The sequence below is a fragment of the Ctenocephalides felis genome, unplaced genomic scaffold, assembly GCF_003426905.1.
Source record: "Ctenocephalides felis isolate EL2017-DRISC unplaced genomic scaffold, ASM342690v1 CF-g0.4_SCAFFOLD_01170, whole genome shotgun sequence".
NCBI lineage: Eukaryota > Metazoa > Arthropoda > Insecta > Siphonaptera > Pulicidae > Ctenocephalides > Ctenocephalides felis.
This window is the reverse complement of record NW_020537324.1, coordinates 48,187,281-48,208,849: the sequence shown is the minus strand read 5'-3', so window position 1 is coordinate 48,208,849 and position 21,569 is coordinate 48,187,281. Positions and strand designations below refer to the sequence as shown.

At 34.2% G+C, this 21,569-nt stretch overlaps 2 protein-coding genes across 2 annotated transcripts; one reads left to right on the top strand and one right to left on the bottom strand.

Annotated features, from left to right (window-relative positions):
- Positions 1 to 6,451: 6,451 nt before the first annotated feature.
- LOC113367333 lies at positions 6,452 to 7,289 on the top strand. The gene is made up of 2 exons (XM_026608944.1): positions 6,452 to 6,599; positions 6,667 to 7,289. Exons 1-2 carry the CDS (start codon positions 6,452 to 6,454, stop codon positions 7,287 to 7,289), a joined length of 771 nt encoding a protein of 256 aa, XP_026464729.1.
- A 12,743-nt stretch (positions 7,290 to 20,032) lies between these two features.
- Positions 20,033 to 20,881, bottom strand: LOC113367331. The gene has a single exon (XM_026608943.1). It carries the CDS (start codon positions 20,879 to 20,881, stop codon positions 20,033 to 20,035), a length of 849 nt encoding a protein of 282 aa, XP_026464728.1.
- Between the last annotated feature and the right edge of the window lie 688 nt (positions 20,882 to 21,569).

The window sequence follows — 21,569 nt, the reverse complement described above, 5'->3', positions numbered from 1 at the left end:
TTATCACAGTTTATCGCGATACGTGCAAATTACGTGCTCATAACACACCACCAATCAAAATTTAACACAAACACAGAATTTATGCCAGTAAATAATCCGTACAAAGTTCTATTAATTAACCGGTATTCACTATATAAAGCACTAACCGGGCACTAGTTGTATTTATAACAAACTTAATATACGGCTCGAAGATGACCAATGGTTGGGCTGGCTACCATCAGTAATTAATAATAAAGCGGACTGTAAGTAAATAATTGTTATCTGACGATAACCGTTCCAAATTTGAATCTTACTGAATAAAAACACTGTGATTGGTATAAAATCTATATAATATCTTCAAATTATACAAATATAGCGGTGATTGAATATACTTGTTGACTGTTCTGCTGTATTGTCTAGACTAACTTTAAATATTACTGGAGACAGTGTTCATACAGGATGTATTTAGGTACAAAAAATGAGCCCTTGTGCGAATGACACAGCCCAGAGGCTGCAATTTTCTAAGAATTGTAACACAATACCCGGCGCCAAGTAGGGGTGGGTCGTTTTGCCGTCAACGAAACGAAACGGTTATCGGGGTTTCGTCAACTAGTTAAATAACTAGTTATTTTTCAACTATTAGTTATTTTTAACGATTCAACGCTGGCAACGTTAAGAAACTGATAGTTGAAATAACTGTTTCATTGAAAGTTGGTAATATGAAGTTTGCTCTTATAAAAGTCAAGTTGACGTTGTCAACTGATTTGATGAATAAAAAGAAATAAATGTGAATTGTCACATTTATTACACACACACACACATATATATGTATATATATATATATATATATATATCACATTTATTATTATTAATACTAAGGTTTAATTCAAAAAACTTAAATATTTTCATTACAGCAAAGCCATATACTAAAACATCGAATTTACATGTTATATAAAAATAGCAATATAAAAATATATAGTTATAGAAAAATGTTATGAAAAAAAAAATCAATTTTCAGGTTTAGTTTAAAAAAATTATTACAAGACAAATGCTATGAGAATTTTATGAAAAAATATTAACCATTGAAAACTATAATGAATGTAATTGATTTTCTAAAATTAAACGATTTGGCGCATGTTGCAAGTTTCTTTTAATATATACCCGGACCTAACAATAAGTGATTTTTATAGTATTTGTTGATCCTTTCTGGCGTCAAACCTAGGTTTTAGGTACCTGCGTACGTTCGTTTTTGACAACTTTTCGTCGCAACGAACGAATTTCTATATCGTTGAATAATAACTAACTGGCCATGTTTTCGACTACTTTGAAACCAGTTGATTTTCAACTAGTTATTTCGTTGCGACGAAACGGTTAGTTAGTTAACGAAGAAGAAACGGTTGAAAATAACCGTTCGTTGTTTCAACGCCCATCACTAGCGCCAAGGCACGGTGCACTGAAAATGTTAAGCCGTCAGAATGTATTCTGACCATATATGAAATATGATAGCAATTAATCTATCGTTGTTCTTTTAAACTGTGTTATTGATGTTATGTGATTTTTAACAAATGATTTTTAAAATTCAAATATGATGTTTTTTTTATCTTAATTGCCTACTCGTACAATATTAAAAGTTTTACTTCAATCGCGTGTGATCCTTACGCGCACTCTTTTTTATTAGATCGCGTATTGTTTTATATTGTTTAGTTGATTTTTCATCTTTACTTAGCGGCTCTAATATCATTGTCCTTTTCATACCTGGATATGGAATATGGAAACGGTATTCCTTGTTTCGCTGTCCTTTGTAACATGTCCTTCCATGTTTATGTATTTGCAGTTTGAAACAGGAATTATCAGGATTATATTGAGACGTAATGAATCAATAAAATTTTTATTATTGCTTTCATCACAATTTGTCTCATATTTTGGTGCATTATTTAGACATAGTAATATGTGCTCATGGGGGTTGCCGCGCTGTTGGAACTCGACTCGTTCGTAGCTGTATACCACCTCGTACTCGCCGAAAATACTGTTTGTTTATCGCAGCAACCACATAAATTTGTTAACTTTGTGGTCAAAATATCTGGCGCAAGTAACTGGATCGTTCCTAATCAATGAGTTTTCGTATTATAATTCAATGCATACGCTTCGCGTAGAGATATATTTTTATTGTATTCGCATCTTTTTTTTTTTGATCGCCTTAAACATATATTTATATTTGACATGCAGGCAACCTCGAGACTTTTTTTTGCCATAAATAAGATACGAGTCGGAATACATGATCGCCGATCAAAGCGCATAACTTCTGAACGGGCGCGATCTTTATATGATATACTTTCAGATGAAGAAAATGAATGGCCACCAAATAATTTGGGAAAACCTAACTCACCCAAATCTTCCATTTTGTGCCAAGGCAACGGCTATTTGCTCTGACCTGGAGCAATTATGCTTATCATTGATGAATTTGCTACATTAGCATTATTATCAATGAGCAAGACTTCATCATTATTTATTTGTGTGAAATCAATAATGAGTAGTGCTGATGAATTATTATCTTCCTCATGGGTGACTGATTCCGTTAATTCATCATCAAAAATATCTTTATCATCCACAATGAAATCTACATTTTCAATATTGTATTCAAAGTTGTCTAGATATTTTATATCTACCTGCACATTATATTTTAAATACAAAGGTGTCGTAACTAAATATCTTAGCGCCTCACAAATTAAGCCCGGTCTTACAGATTCAAACATATAATCGCTCTTATGACTGACATTTCGTTTTAATCTAATTTGAAAAGTTTTCATTTGATTGAATTTGCTCGTGAGAACATTTAAAATATCGTTTATTTGGATAGATATATTAACAACGCTTCCTTTCAATCCTAACTGGGGATTTAAAGCATAAGGTTTTAGAGCCCGAATTTGCATGAAATTTTGAGTATTGGAGCCACCATTCGTTCTTGTAAATCTGTCAATCGTTTTAAGCAATCAGGTATTTTCGTAAATTGCAAGTCGTTGCTGGTGGCTAATTTGTAAACTTCACCACGATTTGCATATTTTTTGCATGTACTACAAATATATTCGCTAGGAAAGTTATAAATACAGGACATTAATTGATTCGCATCTAATAAAACGTGCGTGCCCTTTCTTTTATCATTAATTTATTGAATTTTATTGATGATTGCTGTTTCATTAAATTTCAAGACAGAATGTTTAAAAAACAGTCCTTCGCAGCAACAGCAAATATATGAGGGAGTTTCCGCTCTAAATTCAATGTACTTTAGCTGCAGCTGTGCGAATGGATCACGATTTTCAAATTTTCTCAATCGGTGATACATATTTTCCCGGTATTTTATTAAATCTAGTTCCCTGTTTTTCGTTTTATGTTTGGCATTATTATTTAGTTCCTTTCTATAAGCGACATTGTCGCACCGTGACCTTCTCATTCGAGCGATATTTTTTAAATTTTCGTTCTTTTTATAATGCGCGATTTCACGATTAGTTCTCATGCGTTCTATATTAACATGGTTTCCATTTAATCTAAATTCTCTGTTTCGACGCAATACCCTATTACGAAAAATATTATTTCGGTTTTCGTGAATAATTTTGATACTTTCTTAACTTGTTATTGCGTATCTTATTTCGCTCGTTTTCCCGATGTCTATACAAATAATTTTCTTGTAAATGTACATTTCGCTTGATGTTATTTGTCAATTCGTTTGTGCGATATGGTTTGTTAGATCTTAACTCGCTATTTTGGCTGATATTTCGATAATTTTCGCTCATTTTATACTGATAATTTTGGCGGAGAATTTTATTACGTACGGTATTTTTGTTATTTTCTAACTGCTTATAAGCATAATTTTCACGGAGAATCCTATTACGTTTAATATTGTTGGAAATTTCTGATTGCTTATATTGTCCCTCCCTTAAAAATTTCATACGCAACTCGTTTCTCCTACGTCCCATTCAGCCATTCTTAAACCTGATGTAAAGCACTTATTTTTCCATATATTACATATGTATTTAAATTGTGGATTGCACTAGCCTTGTATCGGTCAGATATTTGTTTACAAACATTTCTGCTCACTCTAAAGTATTCCATAAACTGTGCCTCATCATACAATGGAACCACTACCAAAATAAGATTAGCGTCTGCCAAAATAAGATTATCATCTGCCAAAATAAGATTACCGTCTATAGCCACATTGAATAAATTTTTGAATAATCACTAAACATATTTATGATAGTGATTGTTTTATTAATAGTTAAAAATAATATTACAACATAATTTATAAAATTTTTTAGTAACAGATTGCATTTTACTTACCAAGATAACCTTTATTTCTTTCAACTTCCACAAATTTTAATAAATCTAAATCATCGTTGTCATCGTACTTTTTAAAATCGTAAAAAAATTCATCATTCATTTTAAATAAAAATTGCACTATACTAACTAAATTAAAAAAAACTGCAAACTGTTCTAAAGTTCTGAATTCGACAAAATACTATTTTAATATTATAAAAAAACTTATTATATTTTAATATTACAAAAACTTTTTCAAAACTTATTCCTTATCTGTAATCAAACATCGAATGATGAACGGGCGTAAATAATCTGCAAACGAATTCCGATTTGTACCGAATACCACCGAATACAATCAAGTAAGCCTGGTTCGGTCTAGTTTGAAACAGTTTCAGATTGGCTCGGATGTAACGAACCCATTAAAGCGTGTGCCTAGAAGATGGTGGAACGACGACAGTACCTCCATCATGTAACATATATTAATTATAAATTATAATTATACTCATGTTTTAGGCGTTTCCATATTTCTCTTTTTTCTTTTTTTTTGTAGTGGCGTATATCAAATGAACTCCCAAATAGAAATGATCATTTTGGTCGGGCACAAACATTTTCGCCATTATCAATTAATGAACGCTTACACATGAAGTTCGCCACTATCACCAACTTTACAAACAGTGTCAAAAAAATAACTCAGTTCGGTATGAAGAACACTTCATGCTTGTTTTATTTTTCATATAGGTTATATTTTACCAACATGTTCCGCATTATTTCTTTACTGATCGAAGTGTAATTGTGTTTGTTTTTAATCCGAGAATAAAATGAGTAAACTTAAAAATTTTACTGATGCATCTAAGAGAAAGGTACAACAAATTTTAAATCAAAAAGTTGATAATTTTCAAAAGTTTGTGAATGGAAACGCGATTCAGTACAATACTGATGCTTTTTCATAAACTATTGGTACAAGCTTGAAAAACTTTTGTTGCAATTGTTTTGTTGAGAATGAATTATTAGGGCATTATGGAATAAAATAAAATAAGAAAATGTACGAAAAACATAACCTGAAAAATTATAACTACTTAGTAAATTATATTTAATTTAAATAATATTGTATCTTGTGTTCTCCTTTGGTAAGGTTTTGCATGGAAATCCATCACATAAAAGCATAACTCGTGTTCCAGAAAATCGGTAAATGGTTTGCGATTGGCTTTTTTTTTATTCATTTATAATTATACTTACATGTGCCACTACTTGAGCTTACACTTACGGATACTCACGGATATTAAATAGTTTAGTTCTTTAGTTCAATAGTGCTACTGTTTGAACATACATAATTTTATTTGTTTATGAGTTTCTTGTTGGACAAAAATTAATCTTAAAGATCTGCGCATCATTTCAAGTACAAAAAAACTATTGAAATTAAGTATTGTATTGTTGATGTAAAGTGTTGGTAGTTTTTTTTAAATTATGTGTTTTTTATATTAAATATGTGTCGTCTTTGAATATATAAAATTTGTTCAAATGTATAGGGTTTGGATAGAAATTTTAATTGCTGAATGCTAACAAAACAAATGGGAAAATATTGAATAACAGGTGAAAAATAAGATTATGGTAATAGTAGTGTTATAAATAAAATAATATGATAATAATGAAAAATTACGTTGAAGAAACAAAATATAATGGACTATTGAATTAAAGTAAAAAGGGGGTTATTAATTACTGTATTTGGGGACACCCAAATACAGCCCTGCATTAAATACGGGCCTGCAGCATTTGGGAATGCGCACGCATCAAGATGGCCGTCTCAGGCCTGAATAAAAGAACCCGCCATCGAAGCAAACGGCCTATTCTACCATCCGGCAGCCAGGAGAGATATACAGCACGATATAAATATTGTACCTATATTTCACGGCGAATAAACAATAACAAACTATACCAAAACTGTTTCAATCCATAAACTGCTTCATTGGTGAACCCGACGTGATATAATAGTTAGTGACGTGAGTAAAACAGAACAATAGTGTATTAACTTAAGTTTATTATTCAAGATTCAAAAACATTTTTTATTTTTTTTTTATAAGAAGTGTAATTTTCCTTTTTTTTTGAACATTCAGTGACATTTTTTTTTTAGTGAATATTTAATTTGTTTTTCTCAATTATTTGTGAAATGAGTGAAGAAGATAAGACAGTGAAATCAGAAAATCCAAACGACGCAAATGCAGGCGTATCACATGGAATTGCGAGGCCTATACCAACATTTTGGTATGAAAAACCTCAATTATGGTTTGCGATGATCGAGGCACATTTTAATCGAGGCACATTTTAATCGATCACGAATAAAAACAGAAGATGTCAAATATGAATTTATATTATCATATTTAGATGACAAATTAGCCAGTGAAGTGGAAGATATAATATTAAATCCACCGAAAGTCGAGCCCTATACTAAGTTAAAGAAAGAAATAATACAACGTTTATCACAGTCACAGGACCAAAAGATTCGAAGGTTGCTACAGCAAGAGGAACTGGGTGATCGAAAACCGTCGCAATTTTTACGACATCTAACATCATTGGCCGGTCCACTACTAGATGAGAACATTTTAAGAACCTTGTGGCTACAAAGATTACCTACGCATACACAACAAATATTAAAGGCACATCCGACCATGAAAATTGAAGACCTGGCCGCCATAGCAGATAGCATCGGTGAGGTTAACATCGGTCCAACAGTAGCTGCCACAAGCCTTACCGACGGTACAACGTCTGAATTATTAAAACGCGTAGAAGACCTAACAAAAATGATAGCTGAATTGCAAAATAGACGTCCTAGATTTCGGCATAATTCTCGTTCTAGGAAAATCTCGCGCACCAGAAGTTTTTCACGCCAAAGAAATGGTAATAGGCAAAGATTTGATACGTGCTGGTACCACTTTAAATATGGAGACAAAGCTAAGAAATGCACGCAACCATGCAAAATGTCGGGAAACGAAGAAGACAGGCACTAAATGCGGCAAGTGTTTGTCAAGCACTTTCACGCCGCATGTTCATCTCAGATAAACCAACCAAAGTACAATTTTTGATAGACACAGGTAGTGATCTGTGTATATGCCCACGTATGTTTGTACAACGCAAAGTTTTCGAGTCCGATTACAAACTGTCTGCAGCAAACAATACCGAGATCCGTACATATGGCGATATACAGTTGAATCTCGACTTAGGTCTAAGGCGCAAATTCATCTGGAATTTTGTTATTGCTGATGTGTCAACACCCATAATAGGCGCAGATTTTCTGTCATATTACAACATAATTGTCGACACAAAGAATTCAAGACTAGTAGACGGTACTACAAACCTACAGGTAAAGACAATAAACAAAGGAACCATTCAAAAGGGAAGCATTAAAACTGTTAATATCAAATCAAAGTTTAGTGAAATTTTTAAAGAATTTCCTTCTTTGACGCGACCGCCAGGACTTCCACGTCAAATAAAACATACAACAGTACATTATATCAAAACCTCGCCTGGTCCACCAGTGGTAGCACGAACCCGTCCATTAAAAACTCAGCTGTTAAAAATTGCCAAACAGGAATTTGAAGAAATGGTGCAATTAGGTACTGCCCGACCATCAAGTAGCCCTTGGTCATCACCGTTACATCTAGTCCAAAAGAAAGACGATGCATGGAGACCATGTGGAGACTACCGAGCATTAAATGCAAGAACAATCCCGGTTAGGTACCCAGTCAGGCTCATGAGTGACTACTCACAACACTTATCAGGTTGTAACATATTTTCAATAATAGACCTTAAGAAAGCATACCAGCAGATACCTGTTTACGATGAAGATATTCCCAAGACGGCAATTACAACACCTTTTGGTTTATTTAAGTTCCCCTTTATGACATTCGGCCTACGTAACGCAGCGCAAACTTTCCAAAGATTTATGGACGAAGTAACCAGTGGATTAGATTTTTGTTTTCCATATATTGATGATATTCTAATCGCATCCAAAAGTGAAGAACAACATGAACACCATCTCCGTAGGTTGTTCCAACGTTTAGCAGATTATGGTATAGTAGTAAACCCATCTAAATGCATTCTAGGCGCTAAGGAAGTTACATTCCTAGGATACTGCATTACGGAGCATGGTACAAAACCCCCAAAAGAGAGGATAACCGCATTGTTAAATTTTCCAAAACCAAAAACTATAAAAGGATTAAGGAGATTCTTAGGCATGATAAACTTTTATCGAAAATTTTGTCCGAGTGCTGCCAGATACCAAGCAGATTTACAAGTTTTATTATCAAAACCTAAATCGAAGGACACAAGCCAAATTGACTGGGATGAAAAACTTACAGCAGCTTTCGAAGCTTGTAAGAAGAATCTCGCTGAAGCTACCTTACTAACACATCCATTGCCGGATGCAGAACTTGCTTTATTTACAGACGCTTCAGACAAATCCGTGGGTGCAGTGCTACAACAATATACAAACGGTGAATGGAAACCTCTCGCTTATTTTTCGAAGAAAATTTCTGAAAAACAAAGAACGTGGCCAACGTACTACCGCGAGCTTTTAGCAGGGTATAAAGCATTCCAATACTTCAAAAATCAAATCATTGGTCGTAACTTTATTTGGTTCACCGACCACAAACCACTTATGTATGTTTTTCAGCAAAAACACGACCGCCTACCACCAGTTCAACTCAATCAGATAACATATATGTCACAATTCACGACAGATGTTAGACATGTGAGCGGGACAAAGAATATTCCGGCTGATTTGTTTTCTAGAATTGAATCAATCAGTTTCCATTTGGAAATTACCGAGATAGCAAAAGCGCAAAAGGAGGACCAGGAGCTTAAACAATATTTATCGATGAAAACGGCCTTACAACTTAAGAAACGAAAAATTCCAGGAACAAACTACTCCATATACTGCGATACATCTCAAGGAAGAGAACGACCATTTGTACCTGTAAGTCTAAGAAAGAAAATTTTTGATAGCCTGCATAATTTAAGTCACCCAGGACCTAGACCAACAATAAAACTAGTGACACAGCGCTTCGTTTGGTCAAACATCCGCCGGGACTGTAAGGTTTGGTCCAGAGAATGTTTGAAATGTCAGCGGAGTAAAGTAAGCAGGCATACCGTAACACCCATTAAGGAATTCAATGTGCCAACATCAAGGTTCATGCAGACCGATACACTCGATGGGTTGAAGCATATCCAATGCCGGACATTACATCAGAAACGGTAACACATGCATTTCTTTTATGTTGGGTCTCACGCTTCGGAGTTCCAGCACAAGTCACGAGTGACAGAGGAAGACAGTTTGACGCCTCACTATTTCGAAATGTCGCACAAGCATGTGGAACCCAATTGATACGAACATCAGCTTATCACCCGCAATCAAATGGTTTAATCGAGACAGTACACAGGACATTGAAAGCAGCTCTAATGTGCCATGAGGATCATTCATGGATAGAGGCTTTACCATGGGTATTATTAGGACTTCGCTCAGCTGTTAAAGAAGACTTAAAAAATTCTAGCGCAGAACTCACCTATGGAGTACCTTTGAGACTTCCTGGTCAATTTTTTAAAGATCACACGGGCATATCAACTACAACCGTCATGGATAAATTACATAGGATCTTTAGAAATTTAAAGCCACAGCCTACGTCATCTCATAGCCCGAAAAAGAGTTTTATCCATAAAGACCTGGACAAGTCTAATCATGTTTTCGTCAGGCAAGATATGATAAAGCCGACTCTGACGCAACCTTATAAAGGACCTTACAAGGTTTTGGAAAGAGGAGACAAGACTTTTAAACTGGACGTTTTGGGCCAGCCTAAATCCTTTTCTAAAGACAGACTGAAGCCTGCATACACGACTGCCGAAGAATGCACAACAGCAGAGCACGTCACATCTGAAAAATATACAACAAGACGAGGACGGCAGGTACGATTTCAGAATTACAAAGAATAATAATTTTCTTTCTTTTTCACCGTAGGGGGCTGTGCGGCGACACCCAAATACAGCCCTGCACTAAATACGGGCCTGCAGCATTTGGGAATGCGCACGCATCAAGATGGCCGTCTCAGGCCTGAATAAAAGAACCCGCCATCGAAGCAAACGGCCTATTCTACCATCCGGCAGCCAGGAGAGATATACAGCACGATATAAATATTGTACCTATATTTCACGGCGAATAAACAATAACAAACTATACCAAAACTGTTTCAATCCATAAACTGCTTCATATTAAAGCAGTTAAGAAAAGAATTTATAGATATAATTATCTTAATTTATCAACGATAGATCGTGAAAGTGGGTTAATACTAATAACGACTGATAATATCATGATATCAAATTGCTATTTTATAGCCCCCACATGAAGAACAAATAAGTATTATTGGAAGTGAAACAATTTAAATGTTTAGTCATATTATTTCAATGCGAAACAAAGTCTTAATGTGATATAAAGCAAATGATGCATAGTTTTGCTTCTCCATGAAATAACATGAGTCTAAAACATGTCATGAAAAAAGTCAAACTTGGCACAGACAAATATGTACATAATATGAGAAGTTCGTGATAATATACGATATTTGTACAATTTTCACAATATATGTATATAATAATTATGGTTCAAATATCAAATGAGATGGGATCAGAACATTATTCTTGGAATTTTTAAAATTTTGGACATTTCTTCTAGAATACCCAGATTCAGATGCGATAATGCCCAGAGGAAATGGATTTTTAATGACCATTATGATACTATCAATACTAATAATTGGATTGATACGCCAGACTGACGACTGTCTTGAAACGTCTGTTTTGTTGGAAATTTTGCGAAGCTTTCAATCTAGTCAAAGACCTTCAAACTTATCGTACTTATTGTGAAAATAGTTTTTGACCCAATAGAAAGAGCGTGGGCATAAGAGATTATCGATTTTCATATAATTACACAACGTGTTCAATAAAATGGCAGTCTTAGTATAGTCAAAGACTTTTAAATCGGTGACAATCACAATCAAAGACAAACGAAGATATTTTAATACTTGCAGAAATAACTCAGTCGTGAATACTGATTTGCTAAGTTATGATAACCAAATCTTGGAACCTTCATCTGACTTACCTGATCTCTGGGACAAGTTATTTCCAATCTTCGACAAATTATTTATTGGTTTAACATATATCACTAAATTTGTGAAATCATATGATGGAAATGGATATATGAGATGCAGAATGAATATTATAAAAATAAAAAGTGAAGCTGCAGCTTCACTGATCGATTTTACTCATAAATAAAATCGCTCTCGTACTCATTCAGCAAAGAAAATGAGTTTACCTATACCAGGTAAGTGGTTTTTTAAAATTATAATTTCAAAGAAAGTTCTCGGATTACTGTTATAGCAGAAAATGGCACTATGATTATATATATATATATATATATTATTTTCTACTTTATTAAATATTTAAACTCACACATAAAATGCTATCATCTTGCCTTAAGGCTGAATAAAGGCACACTTCCTCAATTTCAAATTCATCAAAACCTTCAAACGTGTCCATTGATAATTATTTCTTGAATACAAGAACACCTGAACTCTGGGACAAGTTATTTCCAATCTTCCACAAATTATTTATAGGTTTAACATATATCACTAAATTTGTGAAGTCATATGATGGAAATGAGATGCAGCATGGATATTATAAAAATAAAAAGTGAAGCTGAATAAAATCGATCTCGTTACTCATTTCACTATATTTAAAACCTATATTAACAATTTGTATTCACAATTGCAAATGTTGAGAAAATTTTGGAGAATAGTTAATTACTATTTGCCCAAGCAATAAAATACATTTAACTAATTTTTAATATTCAACAGGCAACGCATCATGAAATGCGTAAAATGTAATAGTATTGTCCTTGTTTTTGACCAATATTTCAAATTGGAAAACAACAGACACTCAAAAACATATCAACAATACATACAAATTAATATATCGATGTGGTAATTTGAATGTAAAATTATATAAATCAATTTAATAATATAATTACAATCATTATAAATAATAATATAAGAGCACATATTATATTTTTGGTATATATAGGTAAAACAAAGTATTTTGTCTTATAATTATACATTCACATGTTTCTACTTACCATCATATTTTTCACATACACATATTTTGCGCGGTATAAGATTTATTTTTGAGCATACAAGATGCTGCACATTTTGTAGTGGGTGAAGTTCCTATTTTTATATTATTATATGTATTAGAAACTAAAATACTTTATCGATATTTTCTGGTTCTTTATACATTCCATTTTTTTGTAATATTTTAATATTACATTTATTTTCTTTTTATGTTGTTGTTTGTGCCATGCAAACTCTAATGGAATATTTTATTTTTAATATCTGAACGATTTATGAATACCACTTTACCAGCAAGTGCACTACTTTTATTTCAGTTTCATCTTTCACATGGTATAATTTCATAAATTTTTTAAGTTACATATATCAAGTTATGTTTATCAAACAAATAATATTAGGGTTTCCATAAAAAGAACTTTCCCACGAAACTGCTTGTCGGTATATATTTTAAATTCACAACTAGTTATATTTATGTTAAAGTCTATTTGAAGAGAGTGTACCAATTCAATGTAAGTTTCCTCTAAGCAGGTTTTTAAATCTTCAAATAGAGTTTAACAAATGCAAACAGGGACAAAACGTGACTGTAAAAAACTTTGATTTTAGGCTACAAATGAATGTTTTGTATTGTGTGATTTGCATAGCCCTACCTTCTAGTTTAACTTGTAACCCGTGTCGAAATTTAAAACCTTTTTATGTTCTACAGCGCCTTCCCCAAAACGCGGTAAAAGATAAAAAAAAACTATGTATTAAGCCCTAACGCCATATAAGTGCAAGACCTTCCCAGGGCATTTACGACATGCGTAGAGCAGATTTAGTAACCTAAAGTTCGTAAAAAGATTTTATATATTAAGAACTTAAAGCGTTTAAAAAGGTCTTTATACGTTAAAATATCGAGGTATATTTTTAGGTTAGGTATTTAGTAAGGTTGCTTTCTATCCTGAAATATTATGCATATGTGTATATATATATATATATATATATATATATATAAATATATATATACTTACTATATATATATATATATATATATATATATATATATATATATATATATATATATATATATATAGCGAGAGGTTTTTCTTCAGATGGTGAAATAATATGATAAAATTGTTTCTTGGGCATCCATCCAATAATTAAAAAACGGTTTTATTGAAAAATGAAACAATACAAAATTGATATAACAAAAAAATAAATATGAAATAAAAAATTGAAAAGACGTCAAGTTATGAAAATTTTGAAAATTGTAAAATTAAAATAAATAATATGTTTTATTATAAAAAAGCTTATTCCAAACGAACATGTTAGTTTGGACACTGAGTTATGTGTATTCGTTTGGAATAAGCTTTTTATAATAAAACATATTATTTATTTTAATTTTACAATTTTCAAAATTTTCATAACTTGACGTCTTTTCAATTTTTTATTTCATATTTATTTTCTCGTTACAATTTTGTGTTGTTTCTTTGTGTTATTTTTTTAAAAAACATTTTTTTAAATTTATTTGTATGCACTGAAGATGGGTCAAATCTAGACCCGAAACGTATGTTCCCTTAATAAAAACATTTTTCAATAGAACCGTTTATGAATAATATTATAAATTACTATATAACGGCCTGAATATGAACGACGCAGTTAGTATTGCTCATAGTTACATTGTAAGCTTGCAGTAACCTTGCAAGTGTTGATTAAATTCCTTTTGAAACCACAAACTGTGCGTTACGACCAAGTAAAGCGTAGTTTCTGACTCACATATATCGAACATTCTAGAAAAGTAATGCGTCATACCGATAAGGAGTATTTAAGGTTCTGGATGATGCAATAAACAGTCAGTTTGAGTCAGTATGAGTATGGGTCAAGATCAGTATGGGTTAAGATCAATATAGTTCAGTTGTAATCCAGTTATAATAAAATTCAGTCATTTTGAGTAATATAAAGTAATCAATGGAGTTATATTTAAGTTCAGTGTTCAAGTTATATGAAAAGTATAAAAGAATCATGAAATAAACGTAAACATCAAAAGTCTTCATCTGTTTTACTGATTCCATTTCACATTCTGGTACCAGCTTGATACTTAGCAGCAGGAAGAACCTACATTTTGTTGGCTCCGTCGCTGGATGGGGCACAACATATTTTATTTGGTATATATATATATATATATATATATATATATATGTGTATATGTATATATATATATGTATATGTATATATATATATATATATATATATATATATATATATATATATGTATATATATATATATATTTAGTGAGGTTGCTTTCTATACTGAAATATGTGTATATACACACACATATATAAACATACCAATAATAAAACATGTTTTATTTTTTATTTAATTTTTAATCTCTTATTAGAGCAACATTTGTTAAAATACTGAATTATCAATCTCTTTTGAATAATAGTGTATTTTGGTCAATCTTCGCACTGAAATGAACCGAAGTCCGAACCCGGTTGCTATATTAGTCAACCTTATTGGCATATATTATGGATTCGATCAAATTTGGCGAATGGGTTAGAAATGGAACGTGAATAAATTTTTTTTAATGAATTAAATAATCTGAAATGAATATTTAAAGAATTAAAAATGCAATTCTAGATTAACATATTTATTTTCATGAAAAAAAAATCGAAGCATTTTACTGTAATATTTTATCAAAATGATATTATATGAAAATCTTACAATATACAAGTATATAATAAACTTAAATTAATAAAATAATACAATAAACCTAACAAAATAATACAGTGAAAAACTTAACTATAATATTACAATAAACTTAACTAATTATTACAATAAACTTAAATATTCCAATAAACTTAATTAAACTTAAAAACTAATCCTGTCTTCTGGTCTTCTCTTCGATCCTGTTGTACCGGTCCTGTGTGTGACGAAGCCATCCTCTAACGTAGTCTCCTACCTGAGCCTCCGACACTTTAATGTCCTTAAAAACCATTTAACTTTAACTACCAAACAATCTCTGAAATCATTGTTGGTTTAAAAAATTAATACACATATTTTAGAGTTTTTTTTATTTACTAATATAAGAACATCATTATTACCTTTTATCAATTTAACTAACTGCAGTATTGAAAAATTCTTCTTTCCTTTGGTCCCGGCCCAGCTGTACTCCTTGGCAACCACATCAGTAAATATAGTTCTGCATAAGGAAACAGTTGCCACTCTTGGACAATGCCCGCCAATACGCGCAAGTCGTGTTTTCTTAAAATAAAAACAGCGTATCATTAGTACATACTCATTATACCATCCATTTTGAATAAGTATATATTTATCAAACTCTGTCTTGTTGTCTCAGTTCTAAGGAATTCCTCAAATTAAACCAATATGTTATCATTTGTCACCGGCAACAATCTAAACAATTCTTCACAATTGTCAACATCCTCTTCGTTACTTTGCAGCGGTTTGTTGACCACTGAATTAAGCAATTCAGTAATCCGCTGCAATTGCATTTGCATCCTCGAAATTCTTTTCGCTGTTTCCTCCTCGCTTTTTGTTATTCTCCTGTTGACATCCTCTAGAGAATGTGCATTTGTTAAACTCTTATTATCTACATAACATATTTTTAAATTATGTTAGTAGCAACTTACCAATTTGCAATTCAATCCTCGCCATGCTCCTTTTAGTTTCATCCTGGCTTCGTTCTTGAGAATCTGCATTTGTTAAACTCTTTCATTATCTTCATAATATATAATTACATTTCATTAGTAGCAAAGCAACTTACCTTTTATCTGCTGCAACTGCATATTTACTTTCTCAAAGCTCCTCTTTGTGTCATCTTTCCTTTTCATCTGTTCTTGGGAATCTGTATTCGTTAAACTTTTTTATTATCTTCATAACATATATTTGCATTACTGCTCCTACACTACTGCTCCCAGCTGCTTCATAAATCCCACATGTAGGTGATTCTTAAGTTTATTATTATGTATTACATATGTTAATTCTCAAATTTATTATTAAGAGTTTTACGAATATTAAACATAAATCTTTTGGCAGCAGGTCTAGGTGTGTATTATATCGATGGTGAAGCTTGAATACCTAAAATGTATTTTTAGATAAATTAGTGTCAATTAAAAACTGAATTTATTTAATATTTTCACTTACTTCCGGGTCTCAGGTGGTGGTGGTAAAATACTTTGCTCTTGTGGGGTGGTCCCACATATAAAAATCAAGGCACTATAAATGAAAAATAAAGTTTATTACAAAATTATAATAATTTACAAAATCTTCTTGGTTGAATTCTGGTATTCTTGGTATTCATCCAACCGGACTCCGTAGTTTTCCTAGGTGTTGCCTGCTCGACCAGTAGAAGAGAAAAGAGATCGAGGATGGTAGCTGCTTTGGTTATATACCTGGTAGCCTGACCCCCTCCACACATTAGGGTCCCTAATAGTGTGGAGGCTAGTGTAGCATTTTACTACTATTTTTCAATAGTAGGAGAGCTAGTGTCGCTGCAATACCTCCCTGGCGAGTCAATAAAATTGTATTAATTTTATTGGATGCGAGGACGGACTACCCGTCCAAACCGTGTTCTATATTGATTGGAGGTATGTTCTGTAGCGCTGGATGGAGTTGAACTCGTACTTTGGTCGTCTTCTGTGGTGAAAGCGGGCTTGACACGATCGATGGATACTCTTACATTGCGTTCTCCAATTTTAATTTTCAATGTTTTGGAGTTTCGATCTATGACTTCATACGGACCTCTGTATGGACAAGAAAGCGCTGGTCGCAGAGCGTCTTCCCTAAGGAATACAAATTTTGCATTACTTAGTTCTTTATGTACAAAAGTCTTTTTCGATCCATGTGCAGATGTAGGAGTTGGATGTATTGTTTCGAAATGTCGATGTAGATTTCTCAACAAATCGCTTGTTGGTATCTCCTTGCGTGTGCTGATTAAAAATTCGCCAGGTAGACGAAGCGGCTCTCCATATACTAATTCGGCGCTGCTGCTTTTAATGTCTTCTTTAACAGAAGCTCGAATTCCTAATAAAATAATTGGTAGAGAATCCATCCATGACGGGTCTGCATGGCACATGAGGGCTGTTTTCAGTGGCCTGTGAGCATTTTCAATCAATCCATTCGATTGCGGATGATATGCTGTAGTAGGAATGTGGGAAATTCCTAGTAGTTTGGTTACTCCTTGAAAAACAGCTGAAAAGAATTGCCGTCCTTGGTCGCTAGTTACTTGAGAAGGAACACCAAAGCGAGAAATCCAAGAATACAGGAAAGCCCAGGTTACACTTTCTGCGGTAATATCTGATAGAGGAAAAACTTCAAGCCAGCGTGTGTAACGGTCTATAGCGGTGAATAGGTATTTGAAGCCTTTTGATTGTGGAAGTGGTCCGACAATGTCAATGTGAACATGCAGAAATCTGGCGGGTGGCACTTTGAACTCTCCAAGTGGTGTGACTATATGCCGACCAATTTTGGAGCGTTGACATGAGATGCAGCTTCGAGCCCAGGTTCTACAATCCTTGCGGATGTCAGGCCAAACAAATCTATCCGTAATGAGTTTAGTTGTGGTTTTTATACCTGGATGAGATAGATTGTGCAGAGTATTAAAAATATGTCGTCTATGTTCAGCAGGAACATAAGGACGTAATCGATTTTGAGATATGTCGCAATATAATTGCTCTTTGGTTCCTGGAATAGCGATGCGTTTCAGGTTGAGAGCAGTATCTGATTTTAAGAGCGTTATCAGTTCTTCATCTTCGTCTTGCGATTTAGCAATAACGGAGTGATCCAAAGGCGATGTTATGGCTTCTGCTCTTGAGAAAGCGTCGGCTACAATGTTTTGTTGTCCACTAACATAGCGAACATCTGTTGTAAACTGCGACAGAAAACTTAATTGATTTAATTGTATTGGCGGCAGCTTGTCCTTTCGTTGGGAAAAGGCGTGAATTAAAGGTTTGTGGTCAGTAAACCAAATGAAATGTCTGCCTTCCAGTAAGCTTTGAAAATGTTGCACTGCTTCATATCCAGCCAAAAGTTCTCGATAATATGCTGGCCATAGTTGTTGTTTCTCAGATAGTTTTTTTTGAAAAGAAGCCCAAAGGTTGCCAAGTGCCATTGATGTACTGCTGTAATACTGCACCGATAGAATGGTTAGATACATCGCTAAATAATGCTGTTTGAGCATTTGGAACTGGGTGTGCTAGTAATGTTGCTTTAGCCAATTCTTTCTTACAAGTCTCGAAGTTATCTTGAAGCTGTGGGGTCCAAGAAATTGGTTGTGATCCAGATTTGGTAGATCCTGAGAGCAGCTTGTGTAGCGGAGCAAGAAATTCAGCTATGTGAGGAATAAACCTTCGATAATAATTAATCATTCCTATGAAGCGTCGCAGCTTTGAGTAGGTTGCCGGTAGCGGATATTCTTGGAGATCGTTGATACGGTCTTGTGGTGGCAAAGTTCCATCTTTAGAAATTTCATAACCAAGAAATGTAACTTTGGGTGCACCTAATACGCATTTCGCTGGATTAATGACAACGCCGTGGTCTTTCAGGCGTTGAAATAATTGGCGGAGATGATCTTGGTGTTCTTCTAGCGATGTAGATGATATAAGAATATCATCTAAGTATGCGTAACAAAAATCCAGACCTTGTGTAACGTCATCTATAAATCGCTGAAATGTTTGTGCTGCATTCCTCAGTCCAAAAGTCATATACGGGAATTCATACAGCCCAAATGGTGTTATTATTGCTGTTTTTGCAATATCATCAGGATGGACTGGAATTTGCTGAAAGGCTTTTACTAAGTCGATCACTGAAAATATAGTACATCCTGCTAAATTATGGGCGTAGTCCGCAATATGACGAACAGGATATTTGTCTGGAATTGTGCGTGAGTTGAGTAGCCGATAATCTCCGCATGGACGCCACGTCGAATCCTTTTTCTGTGTCAGATGTAGAGGTGAAGACCAAGAACTATCGGAGGGTCTTGCAATGCCTAATTCTACCATATTCTTAAATTCTTCTTTGGCTACGCGAAGTAATTCTGGCTTGAGGCGCCGTGGTCTAGAAGAAACTGGAGGTCCTGGAGTGGTTCTAATATAATGAAATGTTTTGTGTTTGCTTTCTTGACACAAGCCTGATGGTCTGGTGATGGATGGAAAATCAGCTAATAATTTATTGTATGCACTATCTCCAAATATAGACTTGACACTTTGTATCCGAGAGAATGTGACACATCCTGGAGATGACAGTGATGTCAGGTTGTCATGTAGACGAGAATTCTTTATATCGATAATGATATTGTAGTACGCCAAAAAGTCTGCTCCAAGTATAGGCATTGTTACGTCTGCTACGATGAATCTCCAAGTAAAATTTCTTCTTAGTCCAAAATCTAATTGTAAAATAATATCCCCGTACGTGCGTATGTTGGTTCCATTGGCTGCAGACAAAGTATAGTTTAGTTGAGGATTAGGTTTAGCAGTTAAGCGCCTTGGATACACGCAAACGTCTGAACCTGTGTCGACCAAAAACTGTACCTTAGTTCTGCGATCACTTATGAAGAGGCGACGGCTTGATGAAGAGCAAGGATAGGTCGCCATCACTCCTTGCCGTTGGAGTTTTCCTCTCTGAACGAACAATGACTCTCGCATTTTCTTGCCTTCTTTCCGAATTTGGCGTGGTACCAACAGAATGTATTACGGTTGCGCGATCTAGAAGTACTTCTCGGCCTGAAGAAGTGGTTAGACCTGTGCTGTCGAAATGGGCTACGGTTTCTATTTGCTGATAGGTCGAGTCTGCTACGATAGGTGAACTTGGCTAATTGCTCTGTAAGATCTTCCACACGCTGTGTTAGTTGATCATTTTTATCAATTAGTTTTTGTATGATGTCTTGCTGTTGGTTGTTACTAGTTGCTGCGACTACTGGCGGTTGTGCAATCTCACATATTTTGTCGGCGAGCGATGCAAGTTCTTCTAGGTCTCCATTGATCTGGGTTTGCAATATTTGTTGAGTCTGGACCGGTAGTCGTTGAATCCAGATTTCTCGTAGGAGTGAATTGTCGACTGTAGTTGTTCCGACCAATGAACGAAGGTGACGTAGGAACTGAGAAGGACTTCGATCACCAAGTTCTTCTTGCAAAAGTAATTGTCTTATCCTTTGCCGTTCGGAAATTGATAGCCTTTTGATTAATTCCTCCTTTAGTTTTATGTATTTATTCTCTGCAGGCGGAGAATTTATCACGTCCTCTATCTGGAGTAGATATTTGCAATCTAGCTGAGCTATTACAAATTCATATTTAGCCAGGTCATTGATGATGCGGCATCGAGAAAATATTGCTTCGGCTATTGTGAACCACAATGTCGGTTTCTCACTTAAAAATGGCGGTAGATGCGGTGTGCGTGAGATTGCATCCAGTTCCCCTTTAGTGTCCAGCATGTCTTTATTCATTGTTTTTTATTGTCTTCTGTACGGATGGTGCTCTATAGTAATTCAGCTCACACCAATTATGTGGTCCAATTCAGCGTCGGGGTCACCAATTATGTGGGGTGGTCCCACATATAAAAATCAAGGCACTATAAATGAAAAATAAAGTTTATTACAAAATTATAATAATTTACAAAATCTTCTTGGTTGAATTCTGGTATTCTTGGTATTCATCCAACCGGACTCCGTAGTTTTCCTAGGTGTTGCCTGCTCGACCAGTAGAAGAGAAAAGAGATCGAGGATGGTAGCTGCTTTGGTTATATACCTGGTAGCCTGACCCCCTCCACACATTAGGGTCCCTAATAGTGTGGAGGCTAGTGTAGCATTTTACTACTATTTTTCAATAGTAGGAGAGCTAGTGTCGCTGCACTCTTATATCTCAACTTCCTCTCCACTGCTGTGGTGAATTCTTTTACGCTCACGTCTCTGGACCTTCTGCAACCATATGTCCGATGTGATATCGGAGTGGTTTTGGGCCTCTTTTAGCTTCTCCATAGCCAAGTGAAATACATCTGCAAGCACGATTTATTACAAATATTCTTGATACGTTTATTATCAATTATTCCTCTTTACTCACCGGTCGATGCGAAAATTCGCTTAACTTCACACAATCTATCCATGAAGCGGGCGTAGTAAAAGGTTTCCTCATTTC

Bases quoted from the DNA above. Each gene is read 5' to 3' on its own strand.
- LOC113367333 (XM_026608944.1), top strand. From the start codon at position 6,452: ATGAGTGAAGAAGATAAGACAGTGAAATCAGAAAATCCAAACGACGCA. The intron at 6,600-6,666 runs GCACATTTTAAT...TATCATATTTAG, and splicing joins CGAGGCACATTTTAATCGAG to ATGACAAATTAGCCAGTGAA.
- LOC113367331 (XM_026608943.1), bottom strand. From the start codon at position 20,881: ATGAATAAAGACATGCTGGACACTAAAGGGGAACTGGATGCAATCTCA.